The 21,679-nt window shown below is 42.9% G+C and overlaps 2 protein-coding genes across 2 annotated transcripts in view; both read left to right on the top strand.

Moving 5' to 3' along the window:
* The window catches only part of LOC125269271 (serine/threonine-protein kinase PAK 6), a 42,023-nt gene that overhangs the window by 5,974 nt on the left and 14,370 nt on the right, over window positions 1-21,679 (top strand). The window contains exon 2 of the mRNA XM_048192162.1: window positions 19,717-19,942. Coding sequence (XP_048048119.1) covers window positions 19,739-19,942 — 204 coding nt within the window. The 5' untranslated portion in view covers window positions 19,717-19,738. The remainder of the gene's footprint in view (window positions 1-19,716; window positions 19,943-21,679) is intronic.
* On the top strand, window positions 752-6,048 carry LOC125269272 (zinc finger protein 444-like). The gene is made up of 2 exons (XM_048192163.1): window positions 752-2,542; window positions 5,850-6,048. Exons 1-2 carry the CDS (start codon window positions 1,571-1,573, stop codon window positions 5,850-5,852), a joined length of 975 nt encoding a protein of 324 aa, XP_048048120.1. The 5' UTR covers window positions 752-1,570; the 3' UTR covers window positions 5,853-6,048.

The following is a 21,679-nucleotide window of genomic DNA, read 5'->3' on the forward strand; positions in this document are numbered from 1 at the left end:
TTCTCTGTGAAACACTCCTCGCCCACAAAATCCCTCTCGAAGCTGCAGCTGAAATACAGCGTATCCACTTCTCAGGTCAATAACAAACTTTCAGTGTTGTTGGTCCAAAAAAGAACTTGACTTCTCCGTTTTCAAGAACTCAAAACTGATATACTGCAGTGGCCAAAAGTGATGAAAATTGACATCTTCACCCTTTATTCAAACATTAATGAAAATGTGTTAAAGATTTCGTAGTCATATTGCGTAGTTGTGCTTGGAGTCGATTGTTTTATTTGTGATGATAATGCAATGAAACATGCCAAATTGTGCCAATATTATTTTTGGCCAGACTGTCATACAAAGAAATTATGAACACACACAAAAACAAGAGAGAACCAACCAAATATTAATAACTGTTTATGTTGTAGACAATGTTTGCTTTTTCCTGTCAGCTTTTTTGTTTTTTCTATGCATTTTTTAAAGCCTATAGCTGTAGTTTGCCAAATAATTTTGTCAGATAAATACCTTAACCAAGTTTAGTATTTTGTGCTTCAGTCATATTTAAAATATTTTATATATATATATATATATATATATATATATATATATATATATATATATATATATATAGTCATATTTTGATGGTTTAATTTAACTTATAGGGTCATTAAAACAAATATCTGTTTGCTTTGCACACATTCTAAGTTTTATATATAATTGCCCGGAGTTTATGTAATTTATGCATAAACTACAAAAGTCTGTCTCTTCTGAGAGAAACATTGCACAATGCATTTGCTGAAGTGTTGCTTGACTCGAATGTAAAATGTTCTTATCTCACACATTACAAGGTTTGTGATGTCGAGAGAGCAGCAATTATAGGAAAGAAAATAGAACAAATTATTTGCAAGTCAGCTGTCAGAATGTGATAAAAATAAAGCTGTGAATGTGATTTTCATCTAAATTAGATCTGCTGATTGAGTGGTTTGGACATGAGTAATACAGAAAGAATTATCAATGAGAGACAGATGGTGGCTGCATAATGCATTAATAAAATACTGAACATGTATTAAAGGTGCAGTAAGTGATTTCTGAGAAACACTGTTCATATGCGAAATCAACAAAAAACGAACTCTCCCTTCTAGGGTTGTCAAAAGAGCTAACTTCGGTACCAAGTTGGTACTGAAATTGTAAAAATATGACTTACCAGCTGTGGCAGGGGGGGCGTGGTTCAGCGGAGTCTGCAGCGGGAGAGAGAGGGAGGAGACGCGCGGTGTCTGAGTGGATTAGACACAAATATTAAACACCTGTCTCTTGTTTCAGTAATTGGCGTGGAGAGAGTATTTAACGCCAGGAGAAACAGGAGCCTGCGAGAGAGAGAAGGACTACTGGCTGTTCCCCCACTCCTGGATGTCTGTTGGATGGAGTGAAAGTCTGACGATTAGGTTGATTGTTTTGTGCCTGTTTGCACGCTGTTTTTGTGACTTTATTATTTTGGTGTCAATAAAACAGCCAGTAGTCACCTGCCGACCCTGTCCTCTTTCCTCCTTACCTACGAACATTGTTACACTGGTGCCGAAACCCGGGAGGAAAGATGGATGCCGCCGCCATGCCCGAGTCCTCCGCCGCGCCATTTGCGGATCTGATTACATCCCTCGCGGTCATGCAACATGATCAACATCAGGCCCTGCTGGACTTACGTCAAGAGGCATTCCTTGATCTTTTTGAGACCTCGGCCGAGATCTCTGGATGGCCGCGGGACCAGTGGCCGATGCGCCTGGTCCCCTTGCTCTCCGGGGAGTCCCAGGTCGCGGCGCAGCAGCTTCCGGTGCGGAGCCTCCTGGACTACAACGACCTCAAGAGGGCCATCATCCAGCGGGTCGGCCGGAGTCCGGAACAACATCGCCAGCGCTTCCGCTCCCTGGAGCTGGGCGAGTCCGGCCGGCCCTTTGTGATGGCCCAACAGCTCCGGGACTCCTGCCGCAAATGGTTGCTGGCCGACGGAAGTGACGTGGAGGAGATCATCGACCGAGTGGTACTGGAGCAGTTTGTCACTCGGCTTCCGAGGAGAACCGCCGAGTGGGTCCAGTGCCACCGCCCCACGTCGCTGGAGTCGGCTATCCAACTTGCGGAGGATCATATGGTGGCGTGCCCCGGGGTCGGCGAACCCCTGCCATCAGCCTCTCTCTCTCCCTCTTTTCCATCTCCTTCTCTCTCTCGCCCTGTCCCTTTACCCAGGTCTCGTCCACCCGGCCCTCGAGTCCCGCCCCGGGGGCGGGGCGGGAATGGTCACATTCCCCATTCAACTCCCAGAGTCCCGCCCAGGGGGGCGGGACTGGCACCAGCCGGGGTGGACACGGCTCCTGTGTCTCCGCTCTCTCCACGCCAGCCGTCTGATCCACTCTCCGCCACTGAAGCGGCGGGGAGGTCTGGGCCGGCCTGTTGGCGTTGCGGGGACCCGGGCCATTTCGTGGACAGGTGTCCTGTAATGGAGGTGGGAACAATGGTCCGGGTCCCGGATGCCCCGCAGGCTGCCCCCGGTCAAGCTGGGTGGTACCAAATACCTGTGAGTATCGAGGGGGGTACCTATCAGGCATTGGTGGATTCAGGATGTAACCAAACCTCGATCCATCAAAATCTGATACAATCTGGGGCATTGGATAATAGCCGCGTGGTTAAGGTGCGGTGTGTGCACGGGGATGTGGTGGAGTATCCTATCGTGCCAGTCATTATTCAATTCAGGGGTCAAAAGCATAGTGTTGAGGTGGCAGTTAATCCGCACCTCCAGCATCCGTTAATTTTGGGTACGAATTGGCCAGCGTTTACAGAATTATTAGGGGCTTTTTGTACGGATGCTTCTTGGGGTAAAAATGCACCGGAGGGGAGCGTGAGTGTGCAGGCGGGAGAGACTGAATCGGGACCTCTGAGTACTGCCTCGGGGGAGCAGAGCGAAATCGAGAGACTTATTCTCTCGGAGCGCGATGATTTTCCCCTGGAGCAGTCTCAGGACGAGACGCTGAAACGTGCGTTTGAACAGGTCAGTACCATCGACGGTCAGCCTCTCCATCCTGGACAACCGCTTACCTATCCATATTTTGCAATTATAAAAAATAGGTTGTATCGAGTGACCCAAGACGCTCAGACAAAAGAGGATACAACCCAGTTGTTAGTTCCTAGGAGCCGCAGGGAAATGCTTTTTCAAGCGGCTCATGCTAATCCAATGGCTGGTCATTTAGGACAGGTAACGACACTAAATCGCCTCATGACCCGATTTTTTTGGCCGGGCATTCACGAGAATGTGCGCAGGTGGTGCGCGGCTTGTCGTGAATGTCAGTTGGTAAACCCACCGGCCACCCCAAAAGCGCCTTTGCGCCCCCTCCCATTAATGCAGGTCCCCTTCGAGAGAATTGGCATGGACCTCATCGGGCCATTAGAGCGATCAGCAAGAGGACATCGTTTTGCATTGGTCATTGTGGATTATGCAACACGATATCCAGAAGCAGTGGCTCTCCGCAACATTTCCGCTAAGAGTGTTGCTGACGCACTGTTTTCGTTAATCTCCCGAGTGGGGATTCCTAAGGAAATCCTCACTGATCAGGGCACGGCGTTTATGTCACGGACGTTACGCAAACTTTACAAATTATTGGGCATTAAATCGATTCGGACCAGCGTCTTTCACCCACAAACGGACGGGCTGGTCGAACGTTTTAATCGCACGCTTAAAACAATGATTCGTAAATTCGTTCAGGAAGACGCCAAAAATTGGGACAAGTGGTTGGAACCCCTGTTGTTCGCTGTGCGAGAGGTCCCGCAAGCCTCCACGGGGTTTTCCCCTTCGAGCTTCTCTATGGTCGTCAGCCCAGAGGGGTGTTAGACGTCATCAGAGAGGCTTGGGAGGAAGGACCTTCTCAATCTAAAAACGAAATTCAGTATGTGCTGGACCTGAGAACAAAACTCCACACTTTGGGGCGGCTATCTATGGAGAATTTGTTACAGGCCCAGGACAAACAGAGCCGGTTGTATAACAGGGGGACCAATTTGCGTAAATTTGCACCGGGAGATAAAGTGCTTGTATTACTCCCAACGTCAAGTTCAAAATTACTTGCAAAGTGGCAAGGGCCGTTTGAGGTCACACGGCAAGTTGGAGAGCTCGATTATGAGGTAATACGCTCAGATAGGAGAGGAGCACGTCAAATTTATCACCTCAATCTTTTAAAAAAATGGAATGAGGGGGAATCAGTGATGCTGGCGACGGTGATTAGCGGAGAGGATGATCTTGGGCCAGAGGCGAATATAAAACAACAATCTCTCGCACTGGCCCCAGGGGGAGATCATCTCTCGCCCTCCCAGCTCATTGATTTAACCAAATTACAAGCAGAGTTTGCTGACGTGTTTTCTCCCCTACCTGGCCGTACAAACCTTATTCAGCACCATATCGAGACAGAGCCGGGCGTGGTGGTTCGCAGCCGGCCATATCGCTTGCCTGAACACAAGAAAAAAGTAGTTCAGGAAGAATTAGGTGCGATGCTTGAAATGGGGGTAATAGAAGAATCCAACAGTAACTGGGCGAGCCCGATAGTTTTGGTTCCTAAGACGGACGGCTCGGTCCGGTTCTGTGTGGATTATCGCAAGGTGAATGCTGTGTCGAAATTCGACGCATATCCAATGCCACGGGTTGACGAATTGCTTGACCGGCTTGGTACGGCTCGTTTTTATTCGACACTGGACTTAACAAAGGGTTATTGGCAGATCCCCTTGTCTCCATTATCCCGAGAAAAAACAGCTTTCACGACGCCGTTTGGATTACACCAATTTGTTACACTTCCGTTCGGGCTGTTCGGGGCACCGGCTACCTTTCAGCGGCTGATGGACAGGGTTTTACGGCCCCATGCTGCATATGCGGCTGCCTATCTGGATGATATCATCATATTCAGTAATGACTGGCAGCGGCATATGCAGCATTTGAGGGCGGTCTTGAAGTCGCTGAGGGGAGCCGGGCTCACGGCCAACCCGAAGAAGTGTGCAATTGGGCGCGTGGAAGTAAAGTATCTGGGTTTCCACTTGGGGCATGGACAGGTGCGTCCCCAAATTGATAAGACTGCAGCAGTTGCGACCTGTCCGCGCCCTAAGACCAAAAAGGAGGTGAGACAGTTCTTGGGGCTGGCGGGATATTATAGAAGGTTTGTGCCTAATTATTCGGACCTCACCAGCCCCTTGACTGATCTTACTAAAAAGGAGGCACCAGATACGGTCCAGTGGACGGAGCTGTGCCAGCAGGCCTTTACCCAAGTAAAGGCTGCTCTGTGTGGCGGGCCGTTGCTTCATTCTCCTGATTTCTCTCTCCCATTTTTGTTGCAGACGGACGCGTCGGACCGGGGGTTGGGTGCTGTCCTGTCTCAGGAGATAGAGGGTGAGGAGCGGCCGGTGCTGTACATTAGTCGTAAGCTCTCTAAGAGAGAGACTAAGTACAGCACCGTGGAGAAGGAGTGTTTGGCCATCAGGTGGGCTGTCCTCACCCTCCGCTATTATCTTCTGGGACGGGAATTCACCCTCTGTTCGGACCATGCCCCCTGCAGTGGCTCCACCGCATGAAGGATACCAACGCGCGGATCACCCGTTGGTATCTAGCTTTACAGCCTTTTAAATTCAAGGTGGTCCACAGGCCGGGTGTTCAGATGGCTGTGGCCGATTTCCTCTCCAGAAATGGGGGGGAGGGCTGCAGGCCGGACGGCTCCCCGGCCTGAGTCGGGCGGTGGGGGTATGTGGCAGGGGGGGCGTGGTTCAGCGGAGTCTGCAGCGGGAGAGAGAGGGAGGAGACGCGCGGTGTCTGAGTGGATTAGACACAAATATTAAACACCTGTCTCTTGTTTCAGTAATTGGCGTGGAGAGAGTATTTAACGCCAGGAGAAACAGGAGCCTGCGAGAGAGAGAAGGACTACTGGCTGTTCCCCCACTCCTGGATGTCTGTTGGATGGAGTGAAAGTCTGACGATTAGGTTGATTGTTTTGTGCCTGTTTGCACGCTGTTTTTGTGACTTTATTATTTTGGTGTCAATAAAACAGCCAGTAGTCACCTGCCGACCCTGTCCTCTTTCCTCCTTACCTACGAACATTGTTACACCAGCATTTCCCGCTGTTGAGTGGATTCTTAAACACCTCTGATTGGCCACTGTGTTCACGCGCTCAACAGATATGTCTGTGATTGGCTACAATGATCAGCGCTTCAAAAACATGTTGTAAATAGACATCTTTGTGAATGATCCATTTTTCCGAGCACTTACACAGACATACATAGGAGTGTTTGAAAACAGGCTTCTATCAGCAGATATATTAGGGATCTGACCAAGGGATTCTCACCTTTTCTCTTTTGTAATGTCTCTCATCCATCTCTCTTTCTACAGTCTTTCTTCAAATCTCCCTCTTGCTCACTTTCTCTCCTCCCTCATTATGAGTCAACACGCCCCCTACTGCTGATTGGCTCACTCTCTCTCCTCCCCCATCATGAGTGGATACGCCCCCTACTGCTGATTGGCTCACTCTCCTCCCCCCATCATGAGTCGACATGCCCCCTACTGCTGATTGGCTCACTCTCTCCTCCCCCATCATGAGTGGATACGCCCCCTACTGCTGATTGGCTCACTCTCTCTCCTCCCCCCATCATGATTGGACACGCCCCCTACTGCTGATTGGCTTATTCTCTCTCCTCCCCCCATCATGAGAGGACACGCCCCCTACTGCTGATTGGCTTATTCTCTCTCCTCCCGCATTATGAGTGGACACGCCCCCTACTGCTAATTGCCTCACTCTCTCCTCCCCCATCATGAGTGGATATGCCCCCTACTGCTGATTGGCTCATTCTCTCTCCTCCCTCATTATGAGTCAACATGCTCCCTACTGCTGATTGGCTCACTCTCTCTCCTCCCCCATCATGAGTGGATACGCCCCCTACTGCTGATTGGCTCATTCTCTCTCCTCCCCCATTATGAGTCGACACGCCCCCTACTACTGATTGGCTCATTCTCTCTCCTCCCTCATTATGAGTCAAAATGCCCCCTGCTGCTGATTGGCTCACTCTCTCCTCCCCCCATCATGAGTGGATACGCCCCCTACTGCTGATTGGCTCACTCTCTCTCCTCCCCCATCATGAGTGGATACGCCCCCTACTGCTGATTGGCTCATTCTCTCTCCTCCCCCCATCATGAGTGGATACGCCCTCTACTGCTGATTGGCTCACTCTCTCTCCTCCCCCATCATGAGTGGATACGCCCCCTACTGCTGATTGGCTCACTCTCTCTCCTCCCCCATCATGAGTGGATACGCCCCCTACTGCTGATTGGCTCATTCTCTCTCCTCCCCCATTATGAGTCGACACGCCCCCTACTGCTGATTGGCTCACTCTCTCCTCCTCCCATCATGAGTGGATACGCCCCCTACTGCTGATTGGCTCACTCTCCTCCCCCCATCATGAGTCGACATGCCCCCTACTGCTGATTGGCTCACTCTCTCCTCCCCCATCATGAGTGGATACGCCCCCTACTGCTGATTGGCTCACTCTCTCTCCTCCCCCCATCATGATTGGACACACCTTCTGCTGATTGGCTTATTCTCTCTCCTCCCCCCATCATGAGTGGACACGCCCCCTACTGCTAATTGCCTCACTCTCTCCTCCCCCATCATGAGTGGATACGCCCCCTACTGCTGATTGGCTCATTCTCTCTCCTCCCTCATTATGAGTCAACATGCTCCCTACTGCTGATTGGCTCACTCTCTCTCCTCCCCCATCATGAGTGGATACGCCCCCTACTGCTGATTGGCTCACTCTCTCCTCCCCCATCATGAGTGGATACGCCCCCTACTGCTGATTGGCTCACTCTCTCTCCTCCCCCCATCATGAGTGGACACGCCCCCTACTGCTGATTGGCTTATTCTCTCTCCTCCCCCCATCATGAGAGGACACGCCCTCTACTGCTGATTGGCTCATTTTCTCTCCTCCCCCATCATGAGTGGATACGCCCCCTACTGATGATTGGCTCATTCTCCACCCCCATCATGAGTGGCTACGCCCTCTACTGCTGATTGGCTCACTCTCTCTCCTCCCCCATCATGAGTGGATACGCCCCCTACTGCTGATTGGCTCATTCTCTCTCCTCCCCCCATCATGAGTGGATACGCCCTCTACTGCTGATTGGCTCACTCTCTCTCCTCCCGCATTATGAGTGGATACGCCCCCTACTGCTGATTGGCTTATTCTATCTCCTCCCCCCATCATGAGAGGACACGCCCTCTACTGCTGATTGGCTCATTCTCTCTCCTCCCCCCATCATGAGTGGATACGCCCCCTACTGCTGATTGGCTCACTCTCTCTCCTCCCCCATCATGAGTGGATACGCCCCCTACTGCTGATTGGCTTATTCTATCTCCTCCCCCCATCATGAGAGGACACGCCCTCTACTGCTGATTGGCTCATTCTCTCTCCTCCCCCCATCATGAGTGGATACGCCCCCTACTGCTGATTGGCTCACTCTCTCTCCTCCCCCATCATGAGTGGATACGCCCCTACTGCTGATTGGCTTATTCTATCTCCTCCCCCATCATGAGAGGACACGCCCTCTACTGCTGATTGGCTCATTCTCTCTCCTCCCCCCTTCATGAGTGGATACGCCCCTACTGCTGATTGGCTCACTCTCTCTCCTCCCCCATCATGAGTGGATACGCCCCCTACTGCTGATTGGCTCATTCTCTCTCCTCCCCCCATCATGAGTGGATACGCCCTCTACTGCTGATTGGCTCACTCTCTCTCCTCCCCCATCATGAGTGGATACGCCCCCTACTGCTGATTGGCTCTTTCTCTCTCCTCCCCCCATCATGAGTGGATACGCCCTCTACTGCTGATTGGCTCACTCTCTCTCCTCCCCCATCATGAGTGGATACGCCCCCTACTGCTGATTGGCTCGTTCTCTCTCCTCCCCCCATCATGAGTGGATACGCCCCTACTGCTGATTGGCTCACTCTCTCTCCTCCCCCATCATGAGTGGATACGCCCCCTACTGCTGATTGGCTCATTCTCTCTCCTCCCCCCATCATGAGTGGACATGCCCCCTACTGCTGATTGGCTACAAGTGTGGTGTGCTGCTCTATCCGATGCACTTTCAATAGTGTTTCTCAGAAATCACTTACTGCACCTTTAAATTTATTATGCTGCTTACTCTTACAATATGTTATGAGATAACAAGTGAGATGTTTAACAGATATGCAGAGCATGTTCATGCATTTGTAGGTCACAGTATATTCCGTAGCTTTTAAAACTATCATTTTAAATTCTGTATGTTCAGTCAAAAATAGATAGGAGGAACCAAAATGACCATAACAGAGTCAGTACATATTTATTATTTACGTGTTTGATTTTAAAGCATCTGTGAGAGGATTTACATTCATGCATATGGCACAGATATTTTAATCCAAAGCGATTTTCATTGCATTCAAGCTGTACATCATATGCGTTCCCATGACCTTGTTCTACTGTTTGAGCCTCAGAGAGGACGCTGTACACAAACTATAATGAATCTAATGCAGGATTCAGCATACTGCACTGCAGCCACAAACACAAGCAGAGACTTTCATCATCTCAAACATGCGACCTGTGATGATTTTCCTATATTGACAAACACAAAAAGAGGATTAGCTCGTGTCTCACCGCCACAGTGAAAAACCTGACACAATTATTGCATAAATGCCGAGTGCTCGTCCAAAATTGGATCGGTGAAGAGGCGTGTGTTCTGTTAAGAGTCCCAGACTGTGTGTGTGTAACACTACTGTTGACATAAATGAATAAAACACTCAAATCCATGAGCACAGTATCGTCTTTGCATCCTTATGCATACACTCACATATATGTAACGCCTTCTCAGATTCATTTTAAAGATTTACATGCATTTATAGCAGATAATCTGAAAATATAAAATCTTAAATTGTTTTACATGGCATACAAAAAGCCCCTGTGGTTCAATGCATCAGTCTGTCTTCACAGAAAGCTGAACACGAGCATAACTATGAGTGTTATCTCAACGATAATGGATTATATTACCTGAGGGCAACACAAACGGGCCTCAGACGGAGACTTGTGGGACACACAGAGGATTTTATGCTCTCTCGAACATGCACAGAAATGTGAAATGCTTCCCAGGTACGAATAAGAACCTGAAAAAAAAAATCTACCTTTAAAAAGAATTTGACTTTTTCCAAGTCTTATTAAATAAACACAAAAAAATGTACACGATGAGAAGACAAACATAATCCTTCTCCATTTTCTATTACAGCAGACAGATAATATGCACTATTCTGTTCTCAACACACAGCGATTTGGACTGATTGCAACATTATTTTTCACCAGTTGAAACTGCTCAGGTCACTCAGTCCGGCCTCTGCTCCATTTCAATTGCTGTCATCATATCAAATCTGGATTAAATGCTGTGACAGTGAAAACGGATTAGTCTTTTTGAAAGCTGATATTGCTGCTTTAGCTGCAGTATTTAAATGGATTATGAGCCACATGGGATAAAGTGCTGGACAATATTAAGATAGATAAACATTGTGCTTTTCCTGAGATTAATGGATGAAGTAAGGTTGACAACAGCTTTTAATAATGATATCCGATTAATACCAAACGACATGCAAAATCCGATTACATCTCGTTGGAGTTGAGTGTGTCATTGAGAAAGTTTTGAAACACTACAACTTGGCAATGTCAAGCTGCTGAATCAAACTCTTATGTTTGGAAATCCTAATCTGATTTCTCATGCATCTCAGCTAACCGGGATCATTCTGGCAAGGTTCTCTCAAAGTTATGACCAAACTTTCTTCCAGTAACGTTCATTCAAAGCTATCTGGTCTTTAATAATGTTCCCAAAACAGCACAAAAATGCGACTTATACATTGCTTATACAACATTTTTTTCTAAATACACTCATGCAAAGTTAATTTTCGTTCTTCGCTTTGGGAAAAAAAAAGTTTGAAATAGATGTCTGCGCCAAAGAGGCTTTACAAGTGTTGTGTTTTGGGATGTACCAATGCACATAAGAGTCTCCATAGATTCCCACCATCTCAGTCACTGTGGACATTGTAGTTAAATTTCCTTTTCGAAGAAAATCGGTAAAGTCGATTGCACCTATCATTTTGTGCCGGACTGCTTCACAAACGAGGGTCTGCTCAAGCCGTCGTACCCGTCTTTTCACCCAAATGCAATATTTCATGCAACTGTAATAGCACGTCAAAAAAGCAAGATGACAACATAAGTTATAACCATAATTAAACTAAACTATACCTGCTATATCTCCATGCAGCTTATATAGATCTTACAACAGTTCCCACATGGGCATCTGTACAGCATGTTATAGATTATCACGACAGAACATGCTAGTTGATGACTTGAAGATAATTAGCGCCACATCAACTACATAAATTCATCCTCTAACCATTCAGAAACATCTTGTTGCGTTCTACATGTTGTCACTTCTTCTTGAGTCTCTCCATCAGTGTCCAACTCCGGTTCGGACATATAAGGCTGACATTTTCAGTGCGTGAGATTGTCCTGTTTTGTTGTTGCCGTTTTTGCTCACACCCAAAAAGTGGCAATTTTAACATGCTATAAAAAATTTATTTTAAGTTAAAACTTCACATACACACTCTGGGGACATCTTGTAAAAAGGGGCATAATAGCTTTACAATATTAAACATGAAAAAACAGTGTCAGTACATCTTTCAATTAGATTTACAACTTCATTTTCTACTACAAAGCGGCTCTCCAGTGTGTTCATGTTTTTACTCGCGGACGTCTGACCTCGAGGGACTGAACAGAAGAAATGAACCGGAGGAGATTTCCACATCAAAGAAGGCGGAGCCTCATAGCCACACCTACCTATTACGTAATTGCAACGGACCAATGGTAGTTCGAATGTGTTTACCAGCTAGAGCAAACTTTTCCAGAGAGTTCGCTTTGGCAAGCTGTTTTGAACTCCTGAACTGAACAACAAATAAACTTTACTTTGGCCTGATTTTGTTCGAAATTACATCAAAACGTTTTTTTAACACAGCGATTGGGTTGTTTTAACACAGCGATTGGATTGGGTTGTTTTAACACAGCGATTGGATTGTTTTAACCCAGCGAATGGGTTCTTTTAACTCAGCGATTGGGTTGTTTTAACCCAGCGAATGGGTTGTTTTAACACAGCGATTGGATTGTTTTAACCCAGCGATTGGGTTCTTTTAACTCAACGATTGGATTGTTTTAACACAGCGATTGGATTGTTTTAACCCAGCGATTGGGTTGTTTTAACACAGCGATTGGGTTGTTTTAACGCAGCGATTGGGTTGTTTTAACACAGCGATTGGGTTGTTTTAACGCAGCACACCAGTTCGTTTGATTTCATTTGAAGTATATCGGGGCATTTAGTTGGATGTTCCTCTAACGTTTTTTTAAAATGTTACTACTTGTTTCAGAACATTCAAAAGTAACAATTTCATAATGTTTGCAGAAACATTGCATAACAAATAAAAAGTGTTTTTTAAAACACTGGAAGTTTTGAATGTTCAGAGAACATTCAGAAATAGTGTTTTTATAACTTAATTGACCCTTCGCAAAGACCCGCCCCCCTTAGTTACTGTTGCTTTGTTCGACAAGCCGTGGCTCGTGGCGCCACATAGAGTGAAAAATACATCGCGGAGCAAAGAGGACACTGACAACACGCTGACAGACAAGACAGAGCAGGTTACTTATGATATTAAAGTCCCAGCTTTCAAACTGTGTAATTTTTTAAGAAATTTGAACAATAAAAACCGTTTTGTGGCTCCTCAGATCAAGCAGCTCGTGAACCGATCATCTCTTCCTACTAGTTAATTTGTAGCATCAAAAAAACATGAATGAACATCAGAAGGTATGTTGCTTCAAACGTGGAAAAACATCAGTACACACCATTTTTCAAGTTCAAGTCCACCGAGGTTAATCTTCTAACTCCTGACTGCTTTGTTGGACAAAATGGCTGGATTTGGCGTTATGATTGGTTAGGTCGCTTGTCAATCAAACTCCTGGTAAAGGGTCAATTAGCTAAATGTTCTTAGAACGTATTTTTGTTAGCTGGAATGTTAGTCTGGCTGAGGTTTCAAAAGTGACAGCTTTGGTTTTGGATTACGTGACCACAAAGTCCTTAAAAAGAAACAATAGCTGTAAAAACAAAACAATCCATTTAGGGACCAAAGACTCCCATATAAAGGGCTTTTTTCACCTGCCGCCAGGGAGCAGATGCTTTAGATTATACCATAAACACAGACTTGATGAAAACATATCAAGAGTAATATTGAGCGCTGAAGTTGATGTGAAATGTGCTCAATTACATCAGTTCTGTTCTATTAAACACAAATGTTCCATGTTCAACACGGCTGTCTTTGTTTTAAGGATCCGACTGATAGATGAAGTTCCTGGATTCAGTTAACACACACAGATCAATATTCGCCCCGAGCCCTCATGCAAACAGAAACAGATAGTCTTGCCATCTAGAGAAGCATTTATTCTCAAGGACAATCAGTTAAATGGCGTTTAGTGTTATTGTCAGTTTGTAATAGACAGTGTGACATCATATAGTGCTGCTGCTTATAAAGAAACAGAGGAGAAATTTTTAGAGTTTGCTCAGTTATGTAACACTAAAGTATCAATCTTGTCTCAGATGTTTCTCCTTTAATTTCTTGGGAGAAATAAAAATATACACAAATGATTAAATATAGAGCGATAAAATGAATGTTGAGATATTTTCTGAAACTCTTGAAGAGAGAAAGGTCTCATTATGTTCATGTAAACTCATCAGCTTCATAATGTCCCTGTCAGATGTCACTAATTAAACAGCCAAATAGCTATTTAGGTATTGTTTTAACAAACTGACAACCATCGTACTTGTAATGTGACCCATTTTTTCATATCAACTCACATCTACCCTATAGCTGCATTTCTGTATGATTGAATAACCTGTTTCTCTCAGAAACGTGTCATATTACAGAAGTTAAATGGTTGAATGCTGTTGCATGTTAAGGGCTTCTGACATCGCTCGAGTCAAGTCAAAGAGAATCCGAGGTGGTTAGTGGTTTTGTTGATTTTCACACAAACCATCTTGTCTCTTCCCAGGCATGTCGGGTCGATCTCCTCCAGGCTGTGTTTCTGTTCTTGTTCAATCATCTTACAGGCTCCTATAAAACATACTCTTCTCTTTTTCAGGAGAAAAGATTAAGACTTTTGCTGTTCTTCTAAGCAATCTTTGAAGATAGTATATCTACAAGGAATACATTTTTGAGATATACCCAGCTAACAGGGAATGCTCTCAGAACTTTAGCTAATGGTCTGAGAACGTTAATAGAAAGTTATCTGGTCTTTAATAATGTTCTCAAAACGTTTGCACAAAAACGTTATTTATACATTGTTCATGGAATGTTTTTTCTGAAGTGTCTAAGATTTTTTAAGTGTTACACTCTAAAAAATGCTGGGTTAAAAACTAACCCTTACCCTGCAAATGGGTTCTTTTAACGCAGCGATTGGGTTGTTTTAACCAGCGATTGGGTTGTTTTAACCCAGCGATTGGATTGTTTTAACCCAGCGATTGGATTGTTTTAACCCAGCGATTGGGTTGTTTTAACACAGTGATTGGGTTGTTTTAACACAGCGATTGGATTGTTTTAACCCAGCGATTGGATTGTTTTAACCCAGCGATTGGGTTGATTTAACGCAGCGATTGGGTTGTTTTAACACAGCGATTGGGTTGTTTTAACGCAGCGATTGGATTGTTTTAACCCAGCGATTGGGTTGTTTTAACGCAGCGATTGGGTTGTTTTAACCCAGCGATTGGGTTGTTTTAACGCAGCGATTGGGTTCTTTTAACTCAGCGATTGGGTTGTTTTAACGCAGCGATTGGGGTGTTTTAACGCAGCGATTGGATTGTTTTAACCCAGCGATTGGATTGTTTTAACCCAGCTATTGGGTTGTTTTAACCAAGCGATTGGGTTGTTTTAACCCAGCGATTGGGTTCTTTTAACTCAGCGATTGGGTTGTTTTAACGCAGCGATTGGAACGCAGCGATTGTTTTAACCCAGCGATTGGATTGTTTTAACCCAGCGATTGGATTGTTTTAACCCAGCTATTGGGTTGTTTTAACCAAGCGATTGGGTTGTTTTAACCAAGCGATTGGGTTGTTTTAACCAAGCGATTGGGTTGTTTTAACGCAGCAATTGGGTTGTTTTAACGCAGCGATTGGGTTTTTTTAACCCAGCGAGCGATTGGATTGTTTTAACCCAGCGATTGGGTTATTTTAACGCAGCGATTGGGTTGTTTTAACCCAGCGATTGGGTTGTTTTATCCCAGCGATTGGGTTGTTTTAACTCAGCGATTGGGTTTTTTTAACCCAGCGAGCGATTGGATTGTTTTAACCCAGCGATTGGGTTATTTTAACCCAGCGATTGGGTTATTTTAACGAGCGATTGGGTTGTTTTAACCCAGCGATTGGGTTGTTTTATCCCAGCGATTGGGTTGTTTTAACTCAGCGATTGGGTTTTTTTTAACCCAGCGAGCGATTGGGTTGTTTTAACCCAGCGATTGGGTTGCTTTAACGCAGCGATTGTGTTGCTTTAACCCAGCGATTTGGTTATTTTAACGCAGCGATTGGGTTGTTTTAACGCAGCGATTGGGTTGCTTTAACCCAGCGATTGGGTTATTTTAACGCAGCGATTGGTTTTTTTAACCCAGCGATTGGGTTGTTTTAACCCAGCGATTGGGTTGTTTTATCCCAGCTATTGGGTTGTTTTAACTCAGCGATTGGGTTGTTTTAACCAAGCGATTAGATTATTTTAACTCAGCGATTGGGTTGCTTTAACCCAGCGATTGGGTTATTTTAACGCAGCGATTGGGTTGTTTTAACCCAGCGATTGGGTTGCTTTAACGCAGCGATTGTGTTGCTTTAACCCAGCGATTGGGTTATTTTAACGCAGCGATTGGGTTGTTTTAACGCAGCGATTGGGTTGCTTTAACCCAGCGATTGGGTTATTTTAACGCAGCGATTGGGTTGTTTTAACCCAGCGATTGGGTTGTTTTAACCCAGCGATTGGGTTGTTTTATCCCAGCGATTGGGTTGTTTTAACTCAGCGATTGGGTTGTTTTAACGCAAGCGATTGGATTGTTTTAACTCCAGCGATTGGGTTGTTTTAACGCAGCGATTGGGTTGCTTTAACCCAGCGATTGGGTTATTTTAACGCAGCGATTGGGTTGTTTTAACGCAGCGATTGGGTTGTTTTAACGCAGCGATTGGGTTGCTTTAACCCAGCGATTGGGTTATTTTAACGCAGCGATTGGGTTGTTTTAACCCAGCGATTGGGTTGTTTTAACCCAGCGATTGGGTTGTTTTAACCCAGCGATTGGTTGTTTTATCCCAGCGATTGGGTTGTTTTAACTCAGCGATTGGGTTGTTTTAACCAAGCGATTGGGTTGTTTTAACGCAGCGATTGGGTTGCTTTAACCCAGCGATTGGGTTATTTTAACGCAGCGATTGGGTTGTTTTTAACTCAGCGACTGGGTTGTTTTAACCGAGCGATTGGGTTGTTTTTACATAGCCATTGGGTTAAATGTTTGCCCAATGTGCTGGGCAGTTTTATTTAACTCAACTATTGTTTAAAAATGACTATATGTCTGGCTTAAAATGAACCCAAAATATGTTGGAAATTAAAAATCAGACACATAATTACTAGAGGAATCAATAATAATCAAAATGTGAACATTTATTAATAAGCAATTTAATAAATGTTTATTGTTTAATTATTATCCGTTAAACTTATATAATAAAATGTTCATTTATTAAATATTTTAATAAATGTTAATTTCCAACATACTTTGGGTTCATTTTAAGCAAGCAATAAGTAATTTTTAAACAATAGTTGAGTTAAATAAAACTACCCAGCAGGTTGATCAAACATTTAACCCAGCCGCTGGGTTAAAACAACCCAGAGAAACAGCAAGATACACATTGGATTAAACATGAAATTTTTAGGTAGAAAGACTGAAATAGTATTTTCTTGTAAAACACACGCCAATAATCTTTGTTTTATTTACCACTTCACAGTGTTCATAACAAAAGTAATGAAGAAGAATGTGACCCCTTTAAATGCTACGCATTATTAAATCATTTTAAAATGACCAATAGATTCATTACCTGAACTGAACTAGAAACTAAAAACGACATAAAATATACAAGGTCAGTCACCGTCCTTGCCTTTCCGAAAGCTCAGCAGCAAGAAGACAATGGCATGAATGGATGTTTCCCTGAACATCAGAGAGAGAGAGAGAGAGTTATTCAGCGCAGTCCTTCAGTGTGATGGGAGGTCAGCTGCTTTCTGGTCTTTTATCAAGTTAATGCACTTTGAACCCAAAGGCACGGGCCGGAGGCCTTCAGCGTTCCCTGTCTGTCATTTAAAGGGCAGGCAGAATGAGTAAGCCCTAATTGAGCAGATATACTTCATTTCACATGCAAGCACACACACACACACACACACACACACACACACACACACACGCATACGAATGGCTGCCAATAGCGGTGCTCTCAAGCACAAAATAGCCTTCGATGAACAGGAGGAGCAGACAAAAGAAGATGTGCATGTCACAGACAACGTTCTCTTTGCTGATTAAAAATGCTGACAGTGAATCAGTAGATATGTCTGTGTTGGGCTTTCTATTTTAAGAATAAAAATGACTTGATATTTCTTTTGCTTTGAGGCAATGCAACACAATTAAGCCAGATTTAGTGCAACTATGCAATGAAAGGACAAAAATAGAAATGTGTATTCTGTAGTATAGTGTTGCTCATTTTAATTGAAAAATAACCCAATACATTTCACTTTCAACAGGTTTTGTTCCATGGTAGTAGTATTGTATTCTTTGAAGTAATGTAAGTTCTTGTTACATTTGAAATTGGTTGTTTGTGATGTGTTTTAATGAATTATATTTTCTGTGTAACAATGAATAGAAATATTATAATGTAATATAATTATAAATCACCTTTTGAAAGTAACTTGGCTTTTCAAATAAAGATTGTATCACTTACATTGTTACATCAGTAAGTGATGACAAGAGACTGTTAAAAAAAAATGTATATCACTAAAACATTTATTCAAGAGATTCATTAAAAAACACTGATTCATCCAGTAATGAAACAAGTGAAGTCTTTATAAGTGAGTCATTGAATCATTCACTCAAGAGATTCATTAAAAAACACTGATTCATCCAGTAATGAAACAAGTGAAGTCTTTATAAGTGAGTCATTGAATCATTCACTCAAGAGATTCATTAAAAAACACTGATTCATCCAGTAATGAAACTAATGAAACAAGTGAAGTCTTTATAAGTGAGTCATTGAATCATTCACTCAAGAGATTCATTAAAAAACTCTGATTCATCCAGTAATGAAACAAGTGAAGTCTTTGAGTGAGTCATTGATTCATCAGTAATGAATCATTGAGAGAACACTGATTCATCAGTAATGAAACAAGTGAAGTCTTTATAAGTGAGTCATCATAAAGATTCATCACTGATTCATCCAGTAATGAAACAAGTGAAGTCTTTATAAGTGAGTCATTGCATCATTTACTCAAGAGATTCATTAAAAAACACTGATTCATCCAGTAATGAAACAAGTGAAGTCTTTATGAGTGAGTCATTGCATCATTTACTCAAGAGATTCATTAAAAAACACTGATTCATCCAGTAATGAAACAAGTGAAGTCTTTATAAGTGAGTCATTGAATCATTCACTCAAGAGATTCATTAAAAAACACTGATTCATCCAGTAATGAAACAAGTGAAGTCTTTATAAGTGAGTCATTGAATCATTCACTCAAGAGATTCATTAAAAAACACTGATTCATCCACTAATGAAACAAGTGAAGTCTTTATAAGTGAGTCATTGAATCATTCACTCAAGAGATTCATTAAAAAACTCTGATTCATCCAGTAATGAAACAAGTGAAGTCTTTGAGTGAGTCATTGAATCATTCACTCAAGAGATTCATTAAAAAACACTGATTCATCCAGTAATGAAACAAGTGAAGTCTTTATAAGTGAGTCATTGCATCATTTACTCAAGAGATTCATTTAAAAAACACTGATTCATCCAGTAATGAAACAAGTGAAGTCTTTATAAGTGAGTCATTGCATCATTTACTCAAGAGATTCATTAAAAAACACTGATTCATCCAGTAATGAAACAAGTGAAGTCTTTATAAGTGAGTCATTGAATCATTCACTCAAGAGATTCATTAAAAAACACTGATTCATCCAGTAATGAAACAAGTGAAGTCTTTATGAGTGAGTCATTGAATCATTCACTCAAGAGATTCATTAAAAAACACTGATTCATCCAGTAATGAAACAAGTGTCTTTATGAGTGAGTCATTGAATCATTCACTCAAGAGATTCATTCAAAAACTCTGATTCATCCAGCAATGAAACAAGTGAAGTCTTTATAAGTGAGTCATTGAATCATTCACTTATTTAAATAGATTGCACCAAAAAACATTGTGTCAGAACTTCTAGTTAATTTCATTATTTTGTTTCGTTCTCCATTCAGAATCTTGGCAAGAAAATCGTGATTCTCAATTTCACCAGAATCATGCAGCTCTAGTGTTACCTAATTCTTTTTCTTCATATTTCTTCATGTTTTGAAAGGTCTCTGCTGTAGTATCTGACAATGTTTCGCAAAAAGAAGAAGAAGAGGCCAGAGATTTCGGCACCGAAGAACTTTGAGCATCGTGTTCATACGTCTTTTGACGCCAAGCGAGGGGTCTTCGTCGGCCTTCCGACACAATGGCAGAGTTTAATAGAAAACCTCCGGAGACCCAAACCAATGGTGGACCCTTCCAGGATAACACCAGTGGAGCTCAAACCAAAGAAGGTCAGAATTACATCTCGTATGTTAAGAAATATCCCACAATGCTATGACAGACCACTTCAGTTCACTTTCATTTGATTGGAAAACCATCCATACCACCTCAGCAACTGCATAGGAAAACATTATGAGCGACAGATGTGTATAATTTTTTTTTTTTTAAGTTTTCCCCAGTATACATAGTTTTAGAATGTTATTGAATATGGCAATGCTGCATAATACATAAATCCTGTAGCAGATCTAGGCAGGTGGAGCTGGGGAGGTGGAGGGGTTCAGCGGAACTGCTGCAGGACCAGCTTACAGCAAACAATGAACTAACAGGCTATTTAAATGTTGAACAAGCAATCTCATTGGCTACAGGATCAGCAGAGGCCAGTCAGCTTGTGCCATGTGATTGTTTGCAGATTGCATGTAAAAGATGAACTAGATATATATTAATGCAGAAGCTTCATTTCTACACTGTAAAAAAAGGAATTGTTGAGAAAACTTAAAAGTTAAACAACATGATGCATTCAAATTTTTGGGTTATTTCAACTAAAATTGGTCCGTCAATTTGAATTGGTTAATTCACCAAATGCAAAATGCCTCATTCAGCCAATAAATTCATCAAGGCAACTGGATTATTCCGCAAATTTTCAAGTAGTATCACAATACATTATGATCTATCATTTGGTAACCATATATTATAGGACATTCAATCCATGTTAGTTTCTGATTTTGAAGCTTTAAGCTTTGTGAAGCTTCAAAACTGTTGTGAATCATTTGTTTGGATTCAGAGCACGTATCAAACTGCCAAAGTCACGTGATTTCAGTAAACGAGGCTTCGTTATGTGGTAACTGTTTTGAAATTGCAGTGGTTCGCCGCTAGGGGAACTCTGTGAGACACTTCATATTTAATGGCATTAGATGATTTGTTAATTGCATTTAATAGATTTAATAGATAAAAGTTGGTAAAAGGTGTTTTTATGCATGTTTTTATGTGACCTTGAGCTTGGGAAAGGTGCTTTATAAATAAAAATTATTATTATTATTATATATTGCTATTATTTTTGCTGTATTTACACTGTTCTGACCAGCAGGCATCAGAATTGTGGCGTTTCATTGAATCATTTAGTGAAGCAATTGATTCAAAAAGCTTCACTAAACATCACTAGTTTCTGAAGATGCATTCACTTACTTTACACAGCAAAGATATTTGGGATGTATTTTTTGAAGGTTGTACATAGACCGCATCAGTTGACACACAGACCTCAAGAACGGTGACAATCAACAAAAGTAAAACGATGAGCTCTTAATATCACAACACAACAAATAACTAACAATAACGACAAAACAACTACAAAAATGTAACCAAAAAAGTCAGCAAACAGCGAAACAATAATCCTATAACAGAAACCGCATAATTTATTCGTGCTGCAATGCATGCATGGAAACCCATAACATCTCAGCAATATTGTTCAATTTAAAACTCTTTGTTCGGAGACTAACATTTGGAGGATTCTGTTGGTCTAACATGGGGTTTGAAGCACATAAACTGGAAAATATGTAGTTGCTTTTTTGTTTTCAGCGTATAGCATGCTGACTCTTGACTCATAATGATTTTACCAGCACCTTTAATCTCAACACCCTTCTCAATCTGTCAGCAAAGCATTATCGTTGGTTCCCATTTTGGCTTTTGCCTCACTTGGGACAGGGCTTGAATTTAAGTAGAGAATTCAGGTCTTAATCTTATTTCAGAGACTT

The sequence above is a fragment of the Megalobrama amblycephala genome, linkage group LG5 (genome assembly GCF_018812025.1).
Source record: "Megalobrama amblycephala isolate DHTTF-2021 linkage group LG5, ASM1881202v1, whole genome shotgun sequence".
Taxonomy (NCBI): domain Eukaryota; kingdom Metazoa; phylum Chordata; class Actinopteri; order Cypriniformes; family Xenocyprididae; genus Megalobrama; species Megalobrama amblycephala.

What these genes read in the sequence shown, in the direction of transcription:
- LOC125269272 (XM_048192163.1), top strand. Translation starts at nt 1,571, where the DNA reads ATGGATGCCGCCGCCATGCCCGAGTCCTCCGCCGCGCCATTTGCGGAT.